The 25,455-nt window shown below is 47.1% G+C and overlaps 1 protein-coding gene across 2 annotated transcripts in view; it reads right to left on the bottom strand.

Moving 5' to 3' along the window:
- LOC141053966 (uncharacterized) overlaps positions 1–25,455 on the bottom strand; it is a 122,358-nt gene that overhangs the window by 27,736 nt on the left and 69,167 nt on the right. For both annotated transcript variants that reach the window (XR_012221300.1, XM_073551121.1), the window contains exon 2: positions 19,368–19,487. Coding sequence is in view for 1 of the 2 variants with exons in the window: in XM_073551121.1 (XP_073407222.1) it covers positions 19,368–19,437 (70 nt within the window). In the remaining variant the exon portion in view is untranslated. The remainder of the gene's footprint in view (positions 1–19,367; positions 19,488–25,455) is intronic.

The raw sequence follows: 25,455 nt of genomic DNA, 5'->3' as shown, positions 1-25,455 counted from the left end.
ACATTTCCTTCCTTTGAAGTCCACGCCGTCAGACTCTTTAAGCCCTTCTCCTTACGAGTGGCGGTCGTTTATCGCCCTCCAGGCTCCTCCCGCCAGTTTCTAGACCACTTCACCACCTGGCTTACTCACTTTCTATCCTGTGACATCCCCACCCTCATCATGGGAGACTTTAACATCCCCATCAATGATCCGCTCTCCCAGTCTGCCTCTCATCTTCTTTCTCTAACTTCTTCATTCGGCCTCTCACAGTTTACTAATTCTCCTACACATGAGGACGGGAATACTCTGGACCTGGTTTTCTCCCGTCCCGGCTCGCTGCACGACTTTACTAATTCACCTCTCCCGCTCTCGGACCACAACCTTCTTTCCTTCTCTGTCAAGAATTGTCTCCTCACCCGGGACACCCCCACTTACCACACTTATCGGAATACACGTACCATTAATACCCAACAGCTTAGGGACAATCTCCACACATCTTTAGCCCCCATCTCCACCCTCTCCTGTCCAGACATAGCATTGTCACACTTCAATAATACACTGAAGAATGCCCTAGATGAAGCAGCACCTTCTATACGCAGAAAGACCCGACACAGACAAAGGCAGCCCTGGCACACAACGCAAACACGCTCTCTTCAGCGCTGCTCGAGGTGTGCAGAGCGGCAGTGGAGAAAATCTCTCTTAGCAGAAGACTTCATCCACTATAAGTTCATGCTCAAAACCTATAACTCTGCCCTTCATCTGGCCAAACAATCCTACTTCACCACCCTCATCACCTCACTATCCAACAACCCAAGACGACTTTTTGAAACCTTAAACTCCCTCCTGAAACCTAAAGTACAGGCCCCCATCACCAACCTCAGCGGTGAGGATCTGGCCACTTATTTCCTAGAAAAAATCAACCACATCCATCAGGATATCTCTGCCCTATCTCCTCAGTGCCTGGATCCCCTTCCCTGCCGCACCTCAAGCTCACTAGACATCTTTGAGCCTGTTTCAGAAGAAGAAGTTTCCAAGCTCCTCGCTTCTGCTCGGCCTACAACCTGCAACAGTGACCCTATTCCTTCACAGCTCCTGCAGTCTCTCTCACCAGTGGTCACCACTCACCTGACTAAAATATTTAACCTCTCTCTTTCTTCAGGTATATTTCCCTCCTCATTTAAACATGCCATCATAACCCCTTTACTTAAAAAGCCATCCCTGGACCAGAACTGCACTGCTAACTACAGACCTGTCTCTAACCTTCCCTTCATCTCTAAACTCCTGGAACGCCTGGTCCACTCCCGTCTAATCCGCTATCTCTCGGATAACTCTCTTCTCGACCCCTTACAATCTGGTTTCCGCTCTTTACACTCTACTGAAACTGCCCTCACTAAAGTCTCTAATGATTTAATAACAGCTAAATCGAAAGGTCATTGCTCCCTGCTGATTCTCCTGGATCTCTCTGCCGCATTTGACACTGTGGATCACCAGCTCCTCCTCACTATGCTCCGCTCTATAGGCCTCAAGGACACAGCCCTCTCCTGGTTCTCCTCCTACCTCTCTGACCGCTCCTTCACTGTATCTTTTTCCGGCTCCTCTTCCTCTTCTCGTCCCCTTACTATCGGGGTCCCGCAGGGCTCAGTCCTAGGCCCCCTCCTCTTCTCTTTATACACTGCCCCTATTGGACAAACAATCAGCAGATTTGGGTTCCAGTATCATCTCTATGCTGATGACACCCAATTATACACTTCTTCCCCTGACATCACCCCTACCCTAATTCAAAATACCAAGGATTGTCTGTCTGCTGTCTCTAGCATCATGTCCTCCCTCTATCTGAAACTAAATCTCTCTAAAACTGAACTTCTTGTGTTTCTCCCCTCTACTAACCTCACTCTACCTAACATCGAAATAACCCTGGAGGGTTCAACCATAACTCCCAAGCAGCATGCCCGCTGTCTTGGGGTCATATTCGACACTGAACTTTCCTTTACTCCGTACATCCGATCACTCAGTCGCTCTTGTCACCTGCATCTTAAAAACATCTCCAGAATCCGACCTTTTCTCACCTTTGAAACTGCTAAGACTCTTACTGTCGCTCTTATTCATTCTCGTCTGGACTACTGCAACTCTCTTCTGATCGGTCTCCCTCTTACCAAACTTTCTCCTCTCCAATCCATCTTGAATGCGGCAGCCAGGGTCATATTTCTGTCCAGCCGCTTCACCGATGCCTCCATCTTGTGCCAGTCATTACACTGGCTACCTATTCGCTACAGGGTCCAGTATAAACTCATCTCTCTCACCCACAAAGCTCTCCACTGTTCTGCACCGCCTTATATCTCCTCTCTCATCTCTGTCTATCGCCCTACACGTGCCCTCCGTTCTACAAATGACCTAAGACTAACATCCCCCGTAATCCGAACCTCGCACCTCCGTCTCCAAGACTTCTCTCGTGCTGCTCCAGCTCTCTGGAATGCACTTCCCCAGACGATCAGACTGATACCTAGCCCTGACCTATTCAAGCGCGCTTTGAAAACCCATCTCTTCAAAGAAGCCTATCACATCAACAACTCAGCAAGCTAACTTTGCCCTGTTCCCTCCTTCCAAATATTATTCTGAATCTGCACCCTACTGTTCATCTGTCTCCACACCCTTCATGCACATGATAACTGCACTTGATACTTGTCTATTGCACTTAAACACACGGGCTGATGACCGGATCATGCAGCTTTATATGAAAATCCCTATTATAATTGCCAGACCTGAATTAACAAGCATTTCTCACCTACTGTGTCCCCCCATTTCCTTGTAGATTGTAAGCTTGCGAGCAGGGACCTCACTCCTAATGTTATTGTTTGAATTGTCTTAACTTGTATTGAATTTAGTGTCTGTACATGTCCCCGCTTAATTGTAAAGTGCTGCGGAATATGTTGGCGCTATATAAATAAAAATTATTATTATTATTATTATTATTATAAGAATAGGAAGCATTTAAGGAAACCAGGATGAATGAACACAGAACTTAAACACTTGCTAAAAAGGAAGAAAGAAATGTTTATAAAATGGAAAGAGGGAGGCATATCTAAAGAAGAATATAATGCTGTCTGCAGAACCTGCAGGGCACAAATCAGATTATCTAAAGCTGACAATAAATTGAGGCTTGAAAGAGACGTCAAAAGCAATAATAAAGGATTTTGGGGATATGTCAAAAGTAAAAGAAAAGTCAAAGATGCTATAGGATTTTTACAGGATGAAAATGATGAAATGGTAAGACAGGATGTTGAGAAGGCTGAACTTTTAAATTCCTATTTTGCATCTGTTTTCTCTCAGAAAGGAAATGTATCATCAACTGTTCTTCACTGTCCTATTAACGGAATAGAAGAATTCAGGACATCTATAAGCAGAGAGATAGTGAGGAAACACTTAGCTAAACTAAATGAATTCAAGTCTCCAGGTCCAGATGAATTACACCCCAGAGTACTGAAGAAGAAAGCAGAAGAAATTGTTGAACCCCTCTCCATAATCTTTGAAAATTCTTGGAGAACAGGAGAAGTCCCAGAAGACTAGAGAAGAGCAAATGTTGTTCCTATTGTAAGCGTTCCGCTAGGCAAGGCGGAATTCCAAGAGTGGATCCTCTGGACCGTGGCACTGAGGGGCCCCTGGGCGAGTTACCAGGTTGAACCGACCACTATACAGGGACCGTTAGGAGCAGGCCCAAGGGTTCGAATTCCATGGCAGCCGGTACCAAGAGGGGTGGCTCGGATGGACTGGAGTGAGAGTACCTGGTACCACGAGCACGAGAAGCATGCAAGGAAGTCGCAGGCCGCGGACTGGACACAGGATGCCGTGGCTGAGGAAAGGAGCCAGGCTGCGGTGCGGGATCGGCCGGGTGACTACAGCGGGAAGCAATGGGGGCTGTAACAGTACCCCCCTTAAGCCGCCCCCCACTCCGACTGGCAAAAAACTTATTAGAATACGAGGAGCGTTAATGTTCCCCCAGGGCTCCCAGGACCTCTCCTCGGGACCAAAACCCTTCCAGTCAATAAGAAAAAAGGGTTTTCCCCTGATTCTTTTCATAGCGAGGATATCTCTTACCTCGAAGGTGTCGTCGGTACCAACTGGCCGAAGAGTGGAGCAGGGTGAGGAGTGAAACTGATTAAATACTACAAGTTTCAGGAGAGAGACGTGGAAGGTGTTCGGGACTCAAAGTGAAGCAGGCAACCTCAACTTGTAGGTGACTTCGTTGACACGATCCAGAATTTCAAAGGAACCGATGTATTGGGGACCCAACTTGTACAAGGGTACCTTCAGCCGGATGTATTTAGATGAGAGCCAGACTTTATCCTCGATATGAAATGGCGGAGGATCCAATCTCCTCTTGTTGGCGTGATGCTTCATTTGCTCGCTGGCTTTCTTCATGGCTGCGTTGGTCTCGGCCCAGATCTCGGAGAATTCCAGGGACACAGAGTTGGCCGCAGGTACTTCGGAAATTGGAGCTACAGGGAGAGGAAGACCAGGATGTCTGACAAACACCACAAAAAACGGAGATTTGATTGAGGATTCACCGGTATGGTTGTTGTAAGCGAACTCTGCCCATAGAAGCAGGCCAACCCAGTCATCTTGGCGGACGTTGGAAAAATGACGGAGATATCCAGTTAACGTCTGGTCGGTTCGTTCTACTTGCCCGTTGGTCTGCGGATGGTAGGCAGAGGAAAAATCTAAGGATATGTCCAAGAGTTTGCAAAGTGCCCTCCAGAACTTGGAAGTAAACTGGACCCCCCGGTCGGACACAATGCGTCGAGGTAGACCATGGAGCCTAAAAAATCTGGTGGATGAAGATTTTGGCTATTTCAGGCGCAGAGGGAAGTCCAGTCAAAGGGATAAAATGTGCCATCTTGGAAAAATGGTCTACCACCACTAGAACCAGAGTACAGACCGATGAGCGGGGCAGGTCGGGGATAAAATCCATGGCAATGTGTTCCCAAGGGACCATAGGAACGGGCAGGAGGAGGAGCAAGCTGGCTGGGGACCGTCGTGGTACCTTGTTTCTAGCGCAAGAGGGACAAGAGGCCACGAAGTCCGCCACATCTTGGAGGAGGGTAGGCCACCAGTAGTGCTGAGAGATGAGAGCGAGAGTCTTCTTGGTCCCGGCATGGCCTGCCAGTTTGGAGAAATGATCCCAGAGTAGGACTCTTCTCTTGCCATCCTCGGGCACGAGGGTCTTGCCTGGGGGGTGGAGAAAGTACAGTTAGGTCCATATATATTTGGACAGAGACAACATTTTTCTAATTTTGGTTCTAGACATTGCCACAATGAATTTTAAACAAAACAATGCAGATGCAGTTGAAGTTCAGATTTTCAGCTTTCATTTGAGGGTATCCACATTAAAATTGGATGAAGGGTTTAGGAGTTTCAGCTCCTTAACATGTGCCACCCTGTTTTTAAAGGGACCAAAAGTAATTGGACAGATTAAATAATTGTAAATAAAATGTTCATTTCTAGTACTTGGTTGAAAACCCTTTGTTGGCAATGACTGCCTGAAGTCTTGAACTCATGGACATCACCAGACACTGTGTTTCCTCCTTTTTGATGCTCTGCCAGGCCTTCACTGCGGTGGTTTTCAGTTGCTGTTTGTTTGTGGGCTTTTCTGTCTGAAGTTTAGTCTTTAACAAGTGAAATGCATGCTCAAATGGGTTGCGATCAGGTGACTGACTTGGCCATTCAAGAATATTCCACTTCTTTGCTTTAATAAACTCCTGGGTTGCTTTGGCTTTATGTTTTGGGTCATTGTCCATCTGTAGTGTGAAACGACGACCAATCAGTTTAGCTGCATTTGGCTGGATCTGAGCACACAGTATGGCTCTGAATACCTCAGAATTCATTCGGCTGCTTCTGTCCTGTGTCACATCATCAATAAACACTAGTGACCCAGTGCCACTGGCAGCCATGCATGCCCAAGCCATCACACTGCCTCTGCCGTGTTTTACAGATGATGTGGTATGATTTGGATCATGAGCTGTGCCACGCCTTCGCCATACTTTTCTCTTTCCATCATTCTGGTAGAGGTTGATCTTGGTTTCATCTGTCCAAAGAATGTTCTTCCAGAACTGTGCTGGCTATTTTAGATGTTTTTTTAGCAAAGTCCAGTCTAGCCTTTTGATTCTTGATGCTTATGAGTGGCTTGCACTGTGCAGTGAACCCTCTGTATTTACTTTCATGCAGTCTTCTCTTTATGGTAGATTTGGATATTGATACGCCTACCTCCTGAAGAGTGTTGTTCACTTGGTTGGCTGTTGTGAAGGGGTTTCTCTTCACCATGGAGATTATTCTGCGATCATCCACCACTGTTGTCTTCCGTGGGCGCCCAGGTCTTTTTGCATTGATGAGTTCACCAGTCCTTTCTTTCTCAGGATGTACCAAACTGTAGATTTTGTCACTCCTAATGTTGTAGCAATTGCTCGGATGGGTTTTTTCTGTTTTTGCAGCTTTAGGATGGCTTGTTTCACCTGCATGGAGAGCTCCTTTGACCCCATGTTTCCATTACAGCAAAACCTTCCAAATGCAAGCACCACACCTCAAATCAACTCCAGGCCTTTTATCTGCTTAATTGAGAATGACATAGCGAAGGGATTGCCCACACCTGTCCATGAAATAGCCTTGGAGTCAATTGTCCAATTACTTTTGGTCCCTTTAAAAACAGGGTGGCACATGTTAAGGAGCTGAAACTCCTAAACCCTTCATCCAATGTTAATGTGGATACCCTCAAATGAAAGCTGAAAGTCTGAACTTCAAATTATTTTGTTTAAAATTCATTGTGGTAATGTCTAGAACCAAAATTAGAAAAATGTTGTCTCTGTCCAAATATATATGGACCTACCTGTATATTCACAGGAGCCACGGTGATTATCCTAAAGGGCTCAATGATGTGAGCAGGTTCGTCTCCATCCTCGGACAGCTGGAAGACTCTGGATAGGGTGTCAGCTTTAGTGTTCTTGTCACCCAGGTGGAAATGGAGCTCAAAATTGAAACGAGCAAAAAACAAGGACCATCTAGCCTGTCGAGGATTGAGTCTCTGGGCGTAGTGCAAATAGGCCAAATTCTTGTGGTCTGAGTAAATCACAAAAGGGTGGACGGCCCCCTCCAGAAGGTGACGCCATTCCTCCAAAGCCAATTTTATGGCCAATAGTTCACGATCGCCAATTGAGTAATTGCACTCGGACGGCGAAAAGGCCTTGGAAAAGAACCCGCAGGGGCGTAGGCGACCGGAGATGGTTTTCTGAGATAGCACAGCCCTGGCTCCTGTTGAGGAGGCATCCACCTCTAGTACAAAGGGTTTGCAGCTCACGGGGCGGGACAAGACTGGAGCTGTGGAGAATGCCCGTTTTAGTGTGAGAAAGGCCTCTTCAGCCTCCGTGGTCCAAGAGTTGGGACCCGTCCCCTTTCAGGTAAGGGCGGAAATGGGTTTGGTAATGGACGAAAAGTGCGGAATAAATTGCCTGCAATAGTTAGCGAATCCGAGAAACCGTTGGATGGCGCTTACGCCGACGGGACGGGGCCACTTGAGAATAGCGGACAGTTTCTCCAGATGCATCTTCTGGCCGGCGTCAGAGATGATGTAGCCCAAAAACGGCAATGAGGTCTGCTCAAAGAGGCATTTCTCCATCTTAGCATACAGGCGGTTTTCTTGAAGTCGTTGAAGAACCAAGCGGACACTCCTCCTATGAGACGAGAGATCTGGCGAGAAGACAAGAATGTCGTCCAAGTAAACTACCACACAGGTGTACAGGAGGTCCCGGAAGATCTCGTTGACGAATTCTTGAAACACAATGGGAGCATTGCACAGACCAAAGGGCATGACAAGGTACTCATAGTGCCCATCTCGAGTGTTAAAAGCAGTCTTCATTTCATCGCCTGCGCGGATGCGGATCAGATTGTAGGCTCCTCTGAGATCTAACTTGGAAAAGACCCATGCTCCTCTGAGGCGATTAATCAGCTCCGGGATGAGAGGAAGGGGGTACCTGTTCTTGATGGTGATGTTATTCAGACCCCTATAATCAATGCACGGGCGCAGAGACCCGTCTTTCTTTTTGACGAAGAAAAAGCTGGCTCCTGCGGGAAAAGAGGATTTCCGTATGAAGCCTCTGGCGAGGTTCTCCCGGACGTATTCGGACATGGCCAAGGTCTCCGCAGGAGACAGTGGGTAGATCCTGCCCCGCGGAGGGGTGGAACCAGGAACTAGCTCGATGGGACAGTCAAACGGCCGGTGCGAGGGAAGGCTCTCTGCCTCCTTCTTATCAAAGACGTCTGCGTAGGACCGATAGGCTGAGGGTAGCCCTGAGAGGTCAGGAGGTGGACGTAAAGGAGCAGCCGGACAAATAGAGTTCAGGCACCGATCATGGCAAAGGTGTCCCCAGCGAAGAACCTCCCCAGATGACTAGTCGAGCACGGGTTGATGCGCCTGTAGCCAAGGAAGTCCCAGGATGATCGCGTAGGAAAGACTAGGCAACACATAGAAGGCTATACTTTCCCGGTGTAGAGCACCGACTTGCAAGTCTACCTCCTCGGTGACCATGGTGACGGATTCCGGTAGCGGTCGGCCATCCACCGACGCAATGAACCGAGGGTTCTTCAGAGAGACTACGGGAATCTGATACTTCTCCACCTCTTCACGCCGGATGAAGTTACCTGCTGCGCCCGAATCCACGTAAGCCACCTCGGAGCCACGCCTCTGCCCCGAAAACAAAAGAACGGAGATAGTGAGTGGTTGAGAGGAATCATGGATGCCGAGGGAGGCCTCTCTTATCTGGCCTAGGCGGACGAGTTTCCCGGTCTCTCAGGACAGGAGCGGATGAAATGCGAAGCTCCACAACAATAGAGACACAGACCTTGTGCCCGCCTCTCCTTTTGCCGGACCTTGGCCAACTTGACTCGGTCAACCTGCATCTGTTCGGATGGAGGAATATGGGGAACTCCGGCAGGACAAGGGCTAGAGGGCCGGTTGACGGAAAGGGGTGGTCTAGTGGATCTCCTGTCTCTAGCTGACTCCCTGGCACGCTCCTGAAACCGGAGACCTATGTGGGTGGCCAGGGAAATTAGGTCCTTGAGAGTGGTGGGGGTATCTCGACCTGCCAACTCATCTTTTACCCTGCCCGAAAGGCCACGCCAGAATGCCCCTACCAGTGCCGCATTACTCCATCCCAAATCCGAGGAAAGTGTGCCGAACTGGATAGCGTACTGTCCGACGGTGAGGGCGCCCCGGGTGAGGTTGGAAAGGGACTCAGTAAGAGAGGCTAGCCGACCTGGCTCATCAAAGACCCTCCTGAATGTATCCAAGAAGAGCGGAAGATTCGAGACCACGGTATAGTCCCTCTTCCAGAGTGGATTTACCCAAGACAGGGCCTCCCTCTCCAAGTGGGACATAATAAAGGCCACCTTGGCCCTATCAGAGGGATACTGATGCGGTAGTAGCTCGAAGTGAAGGCTACATTGGTTCAAGAACCCTCTGCAATGTATGGGGTCGCCTTTGAACTGGGGTGGTTTGGCGAGGCGGGGAGAAGGAAAAGAAACAGGACCGGGAGCAGCCGCAGATGCTGCGGCGGCAGTTTGGAGAGCCACCAAATGATTGTCAACTGAGGCCATATAATTTAAGATATGGGACTGAGCGTCACGCTATTGACCCAGCTCCTGTTGGAGACTGGCCAGCTGAGCAGCATTCCCCAGATCGGCGGCCTAAAGAGCCGACAAATAGGAGTCCATTGATTTCACTATGGACATGATGCGCCCCTGGTTCTCCCGCAAAAAGAGCAACTCCTTTTGAGCGGGTGCAGAAGCACCGGCGGAGTCCATGGCCTGATCGTACTTTAAGCATTCCGCTAGGCAAGGTGGAATTCGAAGAGTGGACCCTCTGGACCGTGGCACTGAGGGGCCCCTGGGTGAGCTACCAGGTGGAACCGACCCCTATACAGGGATTGTTAGGAGCAGGCCCAAGGGTTCGAATGCCGCGGCAGCCGGTACCAAGAGGGGCGGCTCGGATGTACTGGAGCGAGAGAGAGTATCTGGTACCACGAGCACGGGAAGAGGCGTGGAGCTCGGGTGGAGAGGCTGGAGCAGGACAGCAGGAACCAGGCACGGCAGGCAGGACCGGAGTAGGACTGCAAGAACAAGGCACAGGCAGGCAGGACCGGAGTAGGACTGCGGGAATCAGGCACAGGCAGGCAGGACCGGAGTAAGACTGTAGGAATCAGGCACTGGCAGGCGGGACCAGAGTAGGACTACAGGAATCTGGCACGGACGGGCTGGACCGGAGTAAGACTGTAGGACGGAGCAGGACACAGGCACAGGCAGACAGGACCGGAGTAGGACAGCGGGAATCAGGCACGGACAGGCAGGACCGGAGTAGGACTGCAGGACGGAATAGGACACAGGCAGACCGGACCAGGGTCGGACTGCAGGACGGAATAGGACACAGTCACAGGCAGACAGGACCGGAGTCGGACTGCAGGACGGAATAGGACACAGGCAGGCTGCAAGGAAGCACAGACAATGAGAGGACCGGCACAGTGCATGGGGGACGGGGGCCTAACATGCGGTCGAAGAATGACGATCAGGCACCTCCGTTACAGGAGGGCAGCCTGAAATATCCTGGAAGTAGCCCCCATTGGTCCGGCGGTGCTTCCGGGTCAGGGCACCGCCGGAGCATAAGAGAAGGGAGAAGGATGCGGCCGCGGCCTACGGCGCATGCGCAAAGCATGCAAGGACGTCGCAGGCCGCGGACCGGACACAGGACGCCGTGGCTGAGGGAAGGAGCCAGGCTGCGGCGCAGGATCGGCTGGGTGAGTACAACGGGGGCCATAACACCCATCTTCAAAAAGGGGAAGGTGGACCCAGGCAACTATAAGCCGGTGAGTCTGACTTCTATACCAGGAAAGATCTTTGAACAAATTATTAAACAACATGTATGTCAGTACCTGGATAAGAATGAAGTGATTAAACAGAGTCAGCATGGGTTTGTAACTAATAAGTCATGTCAGACTAACTTAATTTCCTTCCATGACAGAATAACTGATTGGGTGGATCAGGGAAATGCTGTAGATATAGTATATCTTGACTTCAGCAAAGCATTTGACAAAGTATCTCACACAATCTTTATTGAAAAAATGGCTAAGTATGGAATGGACAAGACAACTGTTAGGTGGATTCATAACTGGCTTAGTGATAGGACCCAAAGAGTGGTCGTAAATGGCTGCACATCCAGTTGGAAGAATGTCTCAAGTGGGGTACCACAGGGCTCTGTCCTGAGCCCTGTATTGTTCAACATCTTTATCAACGATTTAGCTGAAGGAATTGAGGGTAAACTGATTAAATTTGCTGATGACACAAAGCTAGGAGGGATAGCTAATACTAGAGAAGAGAGAGAGAGGATTCAAACAGATATAAATAAACTGGAGCAGTGGGCAGCAACTAACAGAATGGTTTTTAACAGGGAAAAATGCAAAGTACTACATCTGGGCAATAAAAATGAAAAAAGCATATACAGAATGGGAGGAATAGGACTAAGCAACAGCACATGTGAAAAAGACTTGAGTATACGAACAGATCACAGACTGAATATGAGTCAACAGTGTGATGCAGCAGCAAAAAAGGCAAATGCAATTCTAGGATGTACTAACAGAAGCATACAGTCTAGATCACGTGAAGTCATTATTGCCCTCTACTCCTCTTTGGTCAGGCCTCATCTGGAATACTGTGTCCAGTTTTGGGCGCCACATGTTAAAAAAGACATCAACAAACTGGAGCAAGTTCAGAAAAGAGCGACCAGAATGGTGACAGGTCTGCAATCCCTGTCTTATGAGGAAAGGTTGCAGGATTTGGGAATGTTTAGCTTGCAGAAGAGAAGTCTGAGAGGAGACTTAATAGCTGTCTACAAATATCTCAAGGGCTGTCACATTGTAGAAGGATCATCTTTATTCTCATTTGCACAAGGAAAGACTAGAAGCTATGGGATGGAACTGAATGGGAGGAGACACAGATTAGATATTACAAAAATTTTTTGACAGTTAGAGTGATCAATGAGTGGAACAGGCTGCCACGGGAGTTGGTGAGTTCTCCTTCAATAGAAGTCTTCAAACAGAGGCTGGACAGACATCTGTCTGGAATGTTTTAGCGAATCCTGCTTTGAGCAGGGGGTTTGACCAGATCGTCCAGGAAGTCCCTTCCAACTCTACCATTCTAGGATTCTATAGTGGATGGAAACATCAGGTTTCAACTGTAGATAGATAGATACAGTAGATAGATAGAAATATGTTGGTGAGATATATAATCAGTGCCTTATGTGTGTAGCTTTTTTATTTGCATTTCGCTAATAAATAAGGTAAGGTTACTGCAGTTCAAAACCTCCGGGTCACATGAGAGCAGCACTGGCAGTTGTGTACTGAGATAACCTTACAGACCTCACCGCTCGTCACAGCAGCCGGGTTCTCGCGGAGTGCGGCGTTACAACCAGCAGCAACTGTTGCTCCAGTCTATTGATCTTTGTTCGCTGAATGGGGCACCATACACTGGACAAAGAAGACATGGATCGCCGTGAGACTTCCATTTGTGTTATGACGGACTGGTGTGGATTATTTTTTATTAAATAAATGTACTAAAGAGGGAATTTGTCAGAATGATTTTTACAAATCAAACACTTTTTTGTGTGTGTTTATTAGCTTAGACTTAGGGGTTAGTAATGGGGGTGTCTGACAGATGCCTCTCCGTTACTAACCCATAGGTTTGATGTCACCTGACATTACAAAGCTGACATCAACCCCATAAACCATAACCTTGATTGCCACCTCACAATGGCAGCTGGGAAGAGACGAACTTAAGCGTCAGAATTGGTGTATCTAATGATTTACCATTTCTGCTGCGACTGTTAGGGTCTTCCTAGAAATCATGGGGTACTCCAAACTTTGCCACGGTGGCCAAACCCGTGATCAACCTCACTAAGGGGATAAAAGTAGTCATGGCCAAATGGACATCGGAGGCGGAAAAGGCCTTTCAAAAACTGAAAGTGGCTCTGTTTAGGCAACTGGTCTTGAATAAATTTGATGGATGGATGCCCAAGAAGTCAGATTAGGAGAGTTCCTCTCAGGAGATACACGGAGAGGAGAATCCTGTTCTCTACCTGAGTTGTAATCTGTAAGCATGTGAGAAAAATGATTCCACTGGAGAAAAGGAATGCCTGTCCATAAAGTGGGTGATGGACACATTGCGATACTATCTCTTAGGGTGAGAATTTAAATTAGTGTCAGACCATGGTCCACGCAGGTGGATGAGAAAGAAAAAGGGGAAAAATGCTTGTGCTACCCACTAATTTCTAGCCCTGCAGGATGTCTGCTTCCAAGAAAAACAGAGTCGGGAGTTACATGGTAATGCCATTGCCCTCTCGAGAATCCTGCGTCTGCAAGATGCCAAGCCCATGGCTTTAGGCTGAGAGGGGAGGTATGTAAGGATGCTTGTTAACCCCTTCACCCCCAAGGGTGGTTTGCACGTTCATGACCGGGCCAATTTTTACAATTCTGACCACTGTACCTTTATGAGGTCATAACTCTGGAACGCTTCCATGGTTCCCAGTGATTCTGACATTGTTTTCTCGTGACATATTGTACTTCATGTTAGTGGTAAAATTTCATTCAAATAACTTGCGTTTATTTGTGAGAAAAACGGAAATTTGGCAAAAATTTTGAAAATTTCGCGATTTTCCAACTTTGAATTTTTATGCCCTTAAATCACAGAGATACAGCACACAAAAAACTTGATAACTAACATTTCCCACATGTTTACTTTACATCAGCACAATTTTGGAACCAAAATTTTTTTTTGTTAGGAAGTTATAAGGGTTAAAAGTTGACCAGCGATTTCTCATTTTTACAACACCATTTTATTTTTAGGACCACATCACATTTGAAGCCACTTTGAGGGGTCTATATGATAGAAAATACCCAAAAGTGACACCATTCTAAAAACTGCACCCCTTAAGGTGCTCAAAACCACATTCAAGAAGTTTATTAACCCTTTAGGTGCGTCACAGGAATTTTTTTGAATATTTAAAAAAAAATGAACATCTAACTTTTTCATAAAAAAAATAATTCAGGTTCAATTTTTTTTATTTTACCAAGGGTAACAGGAGAAATTGGACTGCAAAAGTTATTGTGCAATTTGTCCTGAGTACGCAGATACCTGATATGTCGGGGGGAACGACTGTTTCGGCGCATGGCAGAGCTCAGAATGGAAGGAGCGCCGTTTGACTTTTTCAATGCAAAATTGGCTGGAATTCAGATTGGACGCCATGTCACGTTTGGAGAGTCCCTGATGTACCTAAACAGTGGAAACCCCCTACAAGTGACCCCATTTTGGAAACTAGACCCCCCAAGGAACTTATCTAGATATGTGGTGAGAACTTTGAACCCACAAGGGCTTTACAAAAGTTTATAACGTACAGCGGTACAATTAAAAAAATCATATTTTTTCCACAAAATTGATCTTTTCACCCCAATTTTTATTTTCCCAAGGGTAACAGGACCCTAAAAGTTATTGTGCAATTTGTCCTGATTACGCTGATACCCCACATGTGGGGGTAAACCACTATTTGGGCGCATGGCAGAGCTCGGAAGGGAAGCAGCGCCATTTGACGTTTTTGGCTGGAATTGAGATCGGACACCATGTCGCGTTTGGAAAACCCCTGATGTACCAAAACAGTGGAAACCCCCCACAAATGACACCATTTTGGAAACTAGACCCCCTAAGGAACTTATCTAGATGTGAGGTGAGCACTTTGACCCCCCCAGTGCTTCACAGAAGTTTATAACGCCCGGGCGTGAAAATAAAAAATTCGTATTTTTTCCACAAACATGATCTTTTAGTCACCATTTTTTTATTTTCCCAAGGGTACCAGGAGAAATTGGACCCCAAAAGTTGTTGTCCAATTTGTCCTGAGTATGCTGATACCCCATATGTGGGAGAAAACTACTGTATGGGCACACGTCGGGGCTCGGAAGGGAAGTAGTGACGTTTTGGAATGCAGACTTTGATGGAATGGTCTGCGGGTGTCATGTTGCCTTTGGAGAGCCCCTAATGTACCTAAACAGTGGAAACCCCCCACAAATGACACCATTTTGTAAACTAGACCCCCCAAGGAATTTATCTAGATGTGTGGTGAGCACTTTGAACCCCCCAGTGCTTCACAGAAGTTTATAACGCCCGGGCGTGAAAATAAAAAATTCGTATTTTTTCCACAAACATGATCTTTTAGTCACCATTTTTTTATTTTCCCAAGGGTACCAGGAGAAATTGGACCTTAAAAGTTGTTGTCCAATTTGTCCTGAGTATGCTGATACCCCATATGTGGGAGAAAACTACTGTATGGGCACACGTCGGGGCTCGGAAGGGAAGTAGTGACGTTTTGGAATGCAGACTTTGATGGAATGGTCTGCGGGTGTCATGTTGCCTTTGGAGAGCCCCTAATGTACCTAAACAGTGGAAACCCCCCACAAATGACACCATTTTGTAAACTAGACCCCCCAAGGAACTTATCTAGATGTGTGGTGAGCACTTTGAACCCCCAAGTGCTTCACAGAAGTTTATAACACTCGGACGTGAAAATAAAAAAATCATTTTTAACCCTAACCCTACCCTAACCCTAGCCCTAACCCTACCCCAACACACCCCTAGCCCTAACCCTAATGGAAAAATGGAAATAAATAAATTTTTTTTATTTTATTATTTTTCCCTAACTAAGGGGGTGATAACGGGGGGTTTGATTTACTATTTATGGCGGTTTTTATTTTTGGCAGCTGTCGCACGCTAAAAGACGCTTTTTATTGTAAAAATAGTTTTTGCATCACCACATATTGAGAGCCATAATTTTTCCGTATTTTGACCCACCGGGTCATGTGAGGTCTTATTTTTTGCGGGACGAGTTGACGTTTTTATTGGTACCATTTTTGGGCACGTGAAATTTTTTGATCGCTTTTTATTCCGATTTTTGGGACGCAGAATGAAGAAAAACCAGCGTTTCATGAATTTCTTTTGGGGGGGTGCGTTTACACCGTTCCAGGTGCGATAAAATTGATAAAGCGGTTTTATTCTTCGGGTCGGTACGGTTACAGCGATACCTCATTTAGGTCGTTTTTTTATGTTTTTGTCGGTTTTATGCAATGAAAACTATTTTATATAAAAAATAATTATTTTTGCATCGCTTTATTCTGCGAGCTATAACTTTTTTATTTTTTCGCTGATGATGCTGTGTGGCGGCTCGTTTTTTGTGGGACAAGATGACGTTTTCTGCGGTACCATGGATATTTATATGCGTCTTTTTGATCGCGCGTTATTACACTTTTTGTTTGGCAGTATGATAATAAATCATTATTTTTTGCTTCGTTTTTTATTTTTATTTTTTAAGGGGTTCGCTAAAGGGGTTAACTAATGGGACAGTTTTATAGGGCGGGTCGTTACGGACGCGGCGATGCCTAATATGTGTACTTTTATTGTTTTTTTTTTTTATTATTTCCAAAAAATGGATTTATTGGGGGAATATTTTTTTTTTTTTCTAATTTATTTGGCGATTTTTTTTAAATTATTTTTACACTTTTTTTTATTTTTTTTTTCACTTTATTAAATAGTCCCAGGTGGGACATCACTGTCCTGTGACAGATCGCTGATCTGTCACATCACAGATCACTGTGACAGATCAGCGATCTGTCACAGGCAGTGCAGAAGGCTTCCTCATGCCTGCGCTTTGCAGGCACTGAGGAAGCCAGCTTCATCAGGCCCCCGAAGGCCCCGTCGCCATCTTGGATTCGGGGGCCTGGAGGAAAAGAGGCCCCCGCAGCAGCGCTGCACATTGCGCTGCCGTGGGGGGCTCAGGGAAGCACGGAGGGAGCCCCCTCCCTGCCTATGCTTCCCTTTAACTCCCGGTACACCGCGATCATGTTTGATCGCGGTGTGCAAGGGGTTAACGTGTCGGGGGCGGTCCGTGACCGCCCCTGACACATTGTGCCAGGTGTCAGCTGTGATAATCAGCTGACACCCGGCCGCGATCAGCGGCGCTCACCACGTGGGCGCCGCTGATCGCGCCTGACGTACTATCCCGTCCATGGGCATAGGGGCCCAGGTCCCATGGACGGGATATACCGTCGGATGTCAGGAAGGGGTTAAACACAGTGGATGGGAGATGAACCTGGAGTAACCTGGCCATGTAAGGTTCATTATGAGGTGAACGGCTGCTCACCATATCGCAACCCCTGGGAGTGGTTCACTTGGTAAAATGAGACCTGTTTGCCTCACACATGTAGCATGTGTGGAGGTGTGTAGACTGAGTGCCTCTGCTGAAAGACTAAGAAGCTAGACTATTGTATGGATGGACTCTTTGCTTTATCTCGTACTTTGAGCCGGACAAGGGCTGTATTTGAGTTTCCTGTGATGTGGTTTATGAGACTTTTAAATAGAAACATTTCCTGTGATACCTCATATCACTCCTGAGTAGCACTGGTATATTTGGTGCTATAAATGTGGGCAGTGTTCCCAGGGAACATGTCTGACTGCTACAGCGGTAAAAAAAGAATATTTACATTTTTAAGACGAAAATGTTGTTTACCCCATGGTTTTAATTTTTATCAGGGAAAAAACGGGCCTCACAGTTTATTCTTTTCTCCTGGGGGCACCAATACCCTATATTTAATTGGAAAATACTTTTCAGACACAGAGATAAGCTCAGAAGGGAAGGAGCGCCATATGTAAAGTGCAGATTTTGATGTTATGGCTTGCAAGTGCCATGTTACATTGGCAGAGCCCCTGCGGTGCCAGAAAAGCAGAAACCCCCATAAGTGACCCCATTTTACTAACTACACCTCTCAAATTCATATGAGGGTGCAGAGATCACAGTGACACTATGGGTGTGTCACAGAATTTTATACCATTGGGCAATGAAAAAGCAACAATAATAATGTTGTTACAGCCCCAGATTTTACATTTTTACAGTGGGAAAGTGAGAAAAATGGCAACAAGATTTGTCATACAATTTCTGCTGAATGTGGCAATACCCTGTATGTGGCTGTACAGTACGGCTTAGGCATATGGTTAAACTGAGGAGGGATGGAGCACTAATTGACTCTCAAAGAACAAATAATCGTGGAATAGCTTACGGACTCCATATACAGAGCCCCTAAGTGCCAGAAGAGCAGAATCCCCCTTCAAGTAAACCCATTATGGAAATTACACCCCTCTGGGAATTTATCTATAGGCTGTGAGGCAGTGACCCCTATTACAGCTAGGGGGTGCTGTATGTTCTCCCCAGGATACACACGGAGGCATATTGAGGCTATGGTAATGCATTGCGGTCACAGGCGTAGCTGGGATTGCAATGGTGAAGCAGTGACCGTTATCACAGTTAGGGGTCGCTGGAGATGCACGGAGGTGTATGAAGGCCATAAGTGTGCATGGGAGTCACGGGCGTAGCTGTGACTGCAATACAGACTGATAATAAAAGTCTTAGTCTTGGACATGTTAGTGTCCAAGGTGGATGTAGGGAAAACCTGCTTTGAATGTGTGTGTGAAGCAGACTGCAGGATAGTAGTTTGTGCAGTCTGTTCCATTCTGGACCCAGGTTTTCCATGTGGCTGGTAGCCACACGTTGCCATGTTAAAAACCCTGAAGGAAAGTGTTAGGTGTTGCTTAGTGAGTCTTCCCCAGCCGGATATTAAATGTAGGTTTTCTCTGAAACGTTGCAATGTCAGAGTAAATCATCCACGGCTGTCAGATCCCTACTCTTGTGGCAAAACAACACTGGAAGCCGTATACGTTACACGCCGTCACTGCTCTCTGCACATCACACGTCAGTGTTCAACGCGGAAATAGAAGCCATTCTGTCAATGTAAGGCAACGATAGCAGCTGAGATATATTATGAGGTTCTGCAGCAGCTGAGGTGTACATTATCAGGTTCTGCAGCAGCTGAGGTGTGTATGATGATGTTCTGCAGCAGCAGAGATATATTATGAGGTTCTGCAGCAGCTGAGGTGTATATTATCAGGTTCTGCAGGAGCTGAGGTGTGTATGATGATGTTCTGCAGCAGCTGAGATATATTATGAGGTTCTGCAGCAGCTGAGATACATTATGAGGTTCTTCTGCAGCTGAGGTGTATTATGAGGTTCCGCAGTAGATGAAGTGTGTATGATGATGTTCTGCAGCAGCTGAGGTGTATTATGAGGTTCCGCAGTAGATGAGGTATGTATGATGAGGTTCTGCAGCAGCTGAGGTGTATTATGAGGTTCTGCAGCAGGTAAGGTGTGTATTATGTCTGGTGAATGAGAAAATCATGACTCTTCTTTGTATTATTTAGTGGTAGTTCCTCACCGGGCCGGTTACTTGTAGAGACGTCCTCCGTGCATCGCTCACCACCCCGGACATCACTTTCTTCTTCCATTATGGTGGCAGCAATAAGGTTCCTCAGATCTTTACCCGGATTTCAGAGCTCTGAAAGAAATAATGGAAACGTCACAGATAGAAGGAAAAGTCAGGAGGAAAGTTGTAGCGGAGCGGAGGAGATGAGCACAGAGGAGCCGTCTGCTCTCCGGACAATATTTATATCCCGCCTGATCTCTGGTTCTGGAGCTTCTCTCCTGACATCTCTACGCTGCTCCGTTCCTCTGCTGTTCCTCCTGATAATGTATGACTATAGAGACAGCTGGGTGGTACCGGGGGTCACGGCACGGCCCCTCTGATAATGGGAATGGACAGCCCAGCTGCCAGTGGATTCAGAGCTGAGGACCCCGTGGATGTGGCGTTAGGTCGGGCATTTTGGCATTGTGCGGTAAATATGATCTGGAATCATGATCGGCCACGACAATCCCATTACCGCGATGACAAACATGAATCTTTTTTATTTTTTTTGATGAAGAAAATTCAGAATATTCCAGAAATGTCTCCAGGTTTGTGTAGGAACCTCCTGAGAACAGGAGAACCTTCTTTTCTGTTGCTGGGGCTGAGCGGGGGCTTGTTTTTTGGTTTCCCGGCAGTGACGCCAATTCAGCACATACAAAGCTTTGTTGCTCATTTTACACTTTAGGATCGTGAGATAAATAAACAAAACATAATTCAAATGGGGCAAAACTAAATATGAATTTTTATTTTTCTTTACTTTTAACGAGGAAAAACTTCGGTGACCTCCACCTGCAATGCTCCTGAGGGACATAGTGAAGATGTCCGCCTACGGCTGAGGTCCACAGGAGGACGGGGTGATAGTGACAGGACTAGGACAGTGGCGGTGGTCTTCAGCAGAGCCCTGACTGTCACAGTAACCCACAGGTCCCCAGTGATCGCACTGCAGGGGGCTGATGGGGGCTCCTCCACGTGGGCACCACCATGCATTTCATTTACATGCTGCTGTCCTAGACTGAGACAGATGGCGGCTATATAATACAGCTGGTATCTGCCTCGTGTGGACGGAGCTCAGCTCCTGAGCCCCCTCCACCACCGACGACAAATTCCCGGGATGTGAATACTATGTCTTTTTGGTGGAAGGCGTTAATATAATTTTTTGCGCTTTCTTCTATTGTTGCCTACCTAGCAATCATTGTGGCAACCCCTATACTCTCCTTTCCTGGTTAAATGAATGATTGCTTGCTGCACTTATCCAGGGATATCTAGGAGATTTAGGGTACAGTAGTCGTGTAGCGGGGGCGCCAATCTCGTATATGTTTAGGGTGCCAACCTCCGCTGCTAGGCAGTTTTGATATTAGGACCCCTATTTGCAGGGTCCAGTAGGTGACACGGTTATTTGTATTTCTGTGTGGTAGTGGTGTCTTTTATCAAGACTTTAATAAAGGTTTAGATTTATATCCTATATTCTTAGTTATGTAAGGCTCCTTGATAATACTATTGATGTTTTTGACCTTACTGGTTATACATTTTTTCAAAAAGGAGTTAATCTCTCCATAATTTCCTTCCAATTTGTCTGATAATTTGTAATAAATGTGATTTTTTTCTTGAGATTTCATGTTTTTCAGACTGGGAGTCTGGAGGTTGTTTGGCAGTGATAGAACATGCACCAGACCGTAGATACCTCTCTTGTGCTGGTTCCGGAACTGTCGGGGCTGTCACCATTGTTGTCCGGGGGATAGCTTTCCAACCTGGACCGACCTTTGCACTTCACAGCAAGGGGCGTGTCTAAGATAAAAAAGCCTGGGCGCGGGAGGTTTGGCGGGAAGACAGCGCGCGCAGCAGGGGAAGATTGGTGCTCCGTCCTCTGAGCGACGTGACAGCGCAGGCCGGCGCTATAGATCCCCTTCTGCTAAGGACAGTGACTGTGACCAGCGACTTGCTGTATGCCCATTGGCTCCTGCAACCGAAGATGCCAAAACGCTCTGGGTCGGTTTTTGCTGCGCGCGTGCCGCCTAAGACAGACCGGGTGACTATTATAGAACTGTGTCCTTCCTCACCCGAGGGTTATTGCCAAGCGAAGTTACGGTTCTAGCAGTGTCACAGACTACTCTTCACTCCGCACGACGAATCCAGATACAGGACCCCGCACAAGTCAGCGAATCAGGGGGATGATGAAAATGCACCCCATGACCCCTGCATTAGAAGCAGAGGTTGCTATGATGGCTTTAGATGCAGAGGACAGGGATTCTGTCATGCTACGACCCCTCGGGAATGAGACTCTTTTAGTAAGGTGTTACAAATATTGGAGGAAACCTGTCAGGAACAAAGCACTGCACTTGCTCACTGAGCCAGTGCGTGTGTCCTGAGTAGAACAAACTATGCTCAAAGATACCTGTGGAGCGGGGTGGCAGCAGTGGAGATGCGTGATTCAGACAAACAGAACCTGAAGCACATGACTGCCAAGGAGTGGAGCCGGCGACAGGTCTCACAGAAGGAGCAGAAGCAGAGAGAGATGCCGGCTCAAAATAAAGATCCTACCAGCAGGTATAGCTCAAAGAGAAGCACCGATGAGCGCTAGACAGGAGGGATGTCAGGGACAGGCTAAGGGTCAAACCGTATGGACAGCAGAAGTACCAGGGGTGTAGACAGGAGAATAACCAGAGACTTAGCCGAAGTCAGAAACCAGCAGAACAGACACACAGTACCGACTCAGCAGGCAAGAACACAACAGGCAACAGACCGGGTCAAAAACAGGTAATCAGGCAGAAAAGCAGGCACACAGCACTAACAGAAACGCACAGGGGTCACTTAACTAAGCCGAGGTGTTATGAATGAGTCACCGGAGGAGGAGAAAACAAAAATACAAGCTAAGTCCAGAAAACCTGAGAAGTTGGTACCTAGCGGATTGCAGACCTCTGATCCTATTCACCACAACTAACAGTAGCCGTGGGGGGTTCCTACGGTGGTCCTAGACCCCTCGACACAGCCAGAGAGCTAAATAAGCCTAAAGAAAGAAAGGGGAAATCTAAACTGCCCCAGAGCAGACCCCAAAGCAATAGACAGCCCCCCAACATGTATTGTCGGTGAAAAACAGATGAAAACACAAACGCAGACAGAAAGACAGACTGAGCAAACGATGGGGCCCAACTAACTAGATAGGAAAGGACAGAAAAGATGCTGGCTGCAATCCGCAAAAACCCTACCAAAAATGTCCCAACAGTCTGATAGGGGAAAAGGCCCTGAAGTCGCTAGACTTCAAAAACTCTATATCAGCACTCAGGAATATTCTGAAAACAGAGAAAAGAGATCAACTGATCAGAGACAAAAATGGAATTCAGCCAGTCCCAGCAAGGGCTGGCTGAACGCAAACACTAAGTAAACCAGACAAAATCTCATGGAATAATAGCAGGGCAAAAACTTAGCTTTTAGTAGACAGGAACTAAACTTGATGCCAGAGCTCAGAGCAGAAAGGATCACCAGCAACAAAGCAGGGCGTCGGCTGCCTTATATCCACTCAGAGATTCCGGATGTCCAATCACACTCCACCTGTTCAGATGACAGGTTCTTCCCATCCACATCAATTTCACTACTTCCCTTCACCAGCAGAGGGAGTTCATCAGACATCACAGGTGAAGGGGAAAATGAACTCACAACAGTACCTCCCCCTTGAGGGGTCACCGAACCCTCATCCATGCCACCAGGTCGATCAGGATGGGCCCGATGAAAAGCACGAACCAACCTTTCGGCATGAATATCGGATGCAGGGACCCAAGAATTATCCTCCTGGCCATAACCCTTCCACTTAACCAAATACTGGAGTCTCCGTCTAGCCAGACGAGAATCCAGTATCTTCTCAACCTCATATTCCACATTACCTTCAACCAATACAGGGTCAGGAGGTGCCACCACAGGAACTAATGGCTCAACAAACCTCTTCAACAGAGACTTATGAAACACGTTATGGATCTTGAATGTAAGGCTGAGTTCACACGTGGCGTTTTTTTCGAGTTTCCGCAGCAGTTTTAACCGCGCGATTTTGCCGCGAAAACTAAGCATCCCATGCATTCCTATGGGATTCCGCAATGCTGTGCTAATGCTGCGGTTTTTACCGCGGCGGAATCGCTTCGTGGTAAAAACCGCAGCATGCTCATTATTTTGCGGAATCGCGGCGATCCCGCACCCATAGGAATGCATTGTTCCGCTTATTTCCCGCATGTGGCTGTGCACACCATGCGGAAAGTAAGCAGAACAATTGCGGATGGTACCCATGGTCCGGAGGAGAGGAGACTGTCCTCCGGGCTTTGGGTACCATATCCCTGTAAAAAATAGAATTTAAAATAAAAAATATTGTTATTCTCACCCTCCGACGTCCCGCGCAGCCTTCCCGCTTCTCTTCACGCTCCGGTCCCAGTAGTCCTTTGCGAAAATGCCCGCGATGGCGTCCGATCTCGCGGGATCGCGAAGTCTCGCGGTAATTCGCGCGACGTCATAGCGAATTACCGCGAGACGTCGCGATCCCGCGAGAACTGACGTCATCGCGGGCATTTTCGCAAAGGATTACTGGGAACGGATGCGCGGGACGTCGGAGGGTGAGAATAACACCGTTTATTTTTTTTTTTTACATTCTATCTTTTACTACTGATGCCGCATAGGCGGCCTCAGTAGTAAAAAGTTGGTCATACTCGTCAAACACTATGTTTGACGAGTGTGACCAACCTGTCAATCAGTTCTCCAAGCGATGCTACAGATCGCTTGCAGGACGCTAGCATTTTGCGAGCTAATTACGCTTGCAAAATGCTAGTTTTTCCGCGGGAAAATCGCGGGAATTTAAAATGCGATTTTCCCGCGGACTGTAATTACGGAATTCTAGCGGTAATTTCCGCGAGAGTTCCGGTACGTGTGCACTTAGCCTAACAGGAAGAGCCAATCGAAAAGAGACCGGATTAAGAATCTCCAAAATCTTGTAACGTCCAATAAATCTAGGTTTAAACTTTGGAGAAGCCACCTTCATAGCGATATTCTTTGATGATAACCAAACCATATCACCCACCTTAAACCGGGGACCAATGGTCCTATGCCGGTCGGAAAACCGCTGGGCCTTTTCCTGGGAGAGAGACAACTTATCCACCACTTGGTCCCAGACCTGGTGCATTCTCTCCACCACAGTGTCAACACCTGGGCAGGCAGAAGACTCCACCTGCCCTGAAGAAAATCGAGGATGAAACCCAAAGTTACAAAAAAAAGGTGACATCAAAGTGGCAGAACTAGCTCTATTATTTAAAGCAAATTCGGCCAAGGGCAAAAATGAAACCCAATCATCCTGATCAGCGGAAATAAAACATCTCAAATAAGACTCCATAGTCTGGTTTGTTCTCTCCATCTGCCCATTGGTCTGAGGATGAAACGCAGAGGAGAAGGACAACTGAATACCCAGCTTGGAACAGAAAGTCCTCCAAAATCTAAAAACAAACTGAACTCCTCTGTCAGACACAATGTTCTCAGGAATCCCATGCAAGCGAACCACCTGTTGCAAAAACAAGGGCACCAACTCTGAGGAAGATGGCAACTTAGGGAGTGGTACAAGATGGACCATCTTAGAGAATATCACAAATCACCCAAATAACAGTCATTCTCTGAGAGACAGGCATATCAGAGATAAAATCCATTGAAATATGGGTCCATGGCCTCCTGGGCACCGGCAAAGGCATCAACAACCCACTAGAGCGAGAACAAGGTTTAGACCGGGAGCAAGTCCCACAGGACTGCACAAAATTCCTGACATCCTGACATCACGAGACAAGGCGGGCCACCAAAAAGACCGACTCACCAAATCTCTAGTACCAAAAATACCTGGATGACCAGCCAATGCAGAGCAATGAACTTCAGACATTACTCTCTTCCTCCACTGGTCAGGAACATACAATTTTCCAATGGGACAACGCTCAGGTTTGTCCTCCTGAAACTCTTCCAGAGCACGTCTCAAATCGGGCGAGATGGCAGAAAGAACTACCCCCTCACCTAAGATGGTAGCAGGCTTGGTCACAATAGGGGAATCAGCAAA

Source organism: Dendrobates tinctorius, unplaced genomic scaffold (assembly GCF_039654945.1).
Source record: "Dendrobates tinctorius isolate UK_male_01 unplaced genomic scaffold, ASM3965494v1 ptg000173l, whole genome shotgun sequence".
Classification (NCBI taxonomy): domain Eukaryota; kingdom Metazoa; phylum Chordata; class Amphibia; order Anura; family Dendrobatidae; genus Dendrobates; species Dendrobates tinctorius.
The sequence above is the reverse complement of the archived record's forward strand: the minus strand, read 5'-3'. Positions and strand labels throughout refer to the sequence as shown.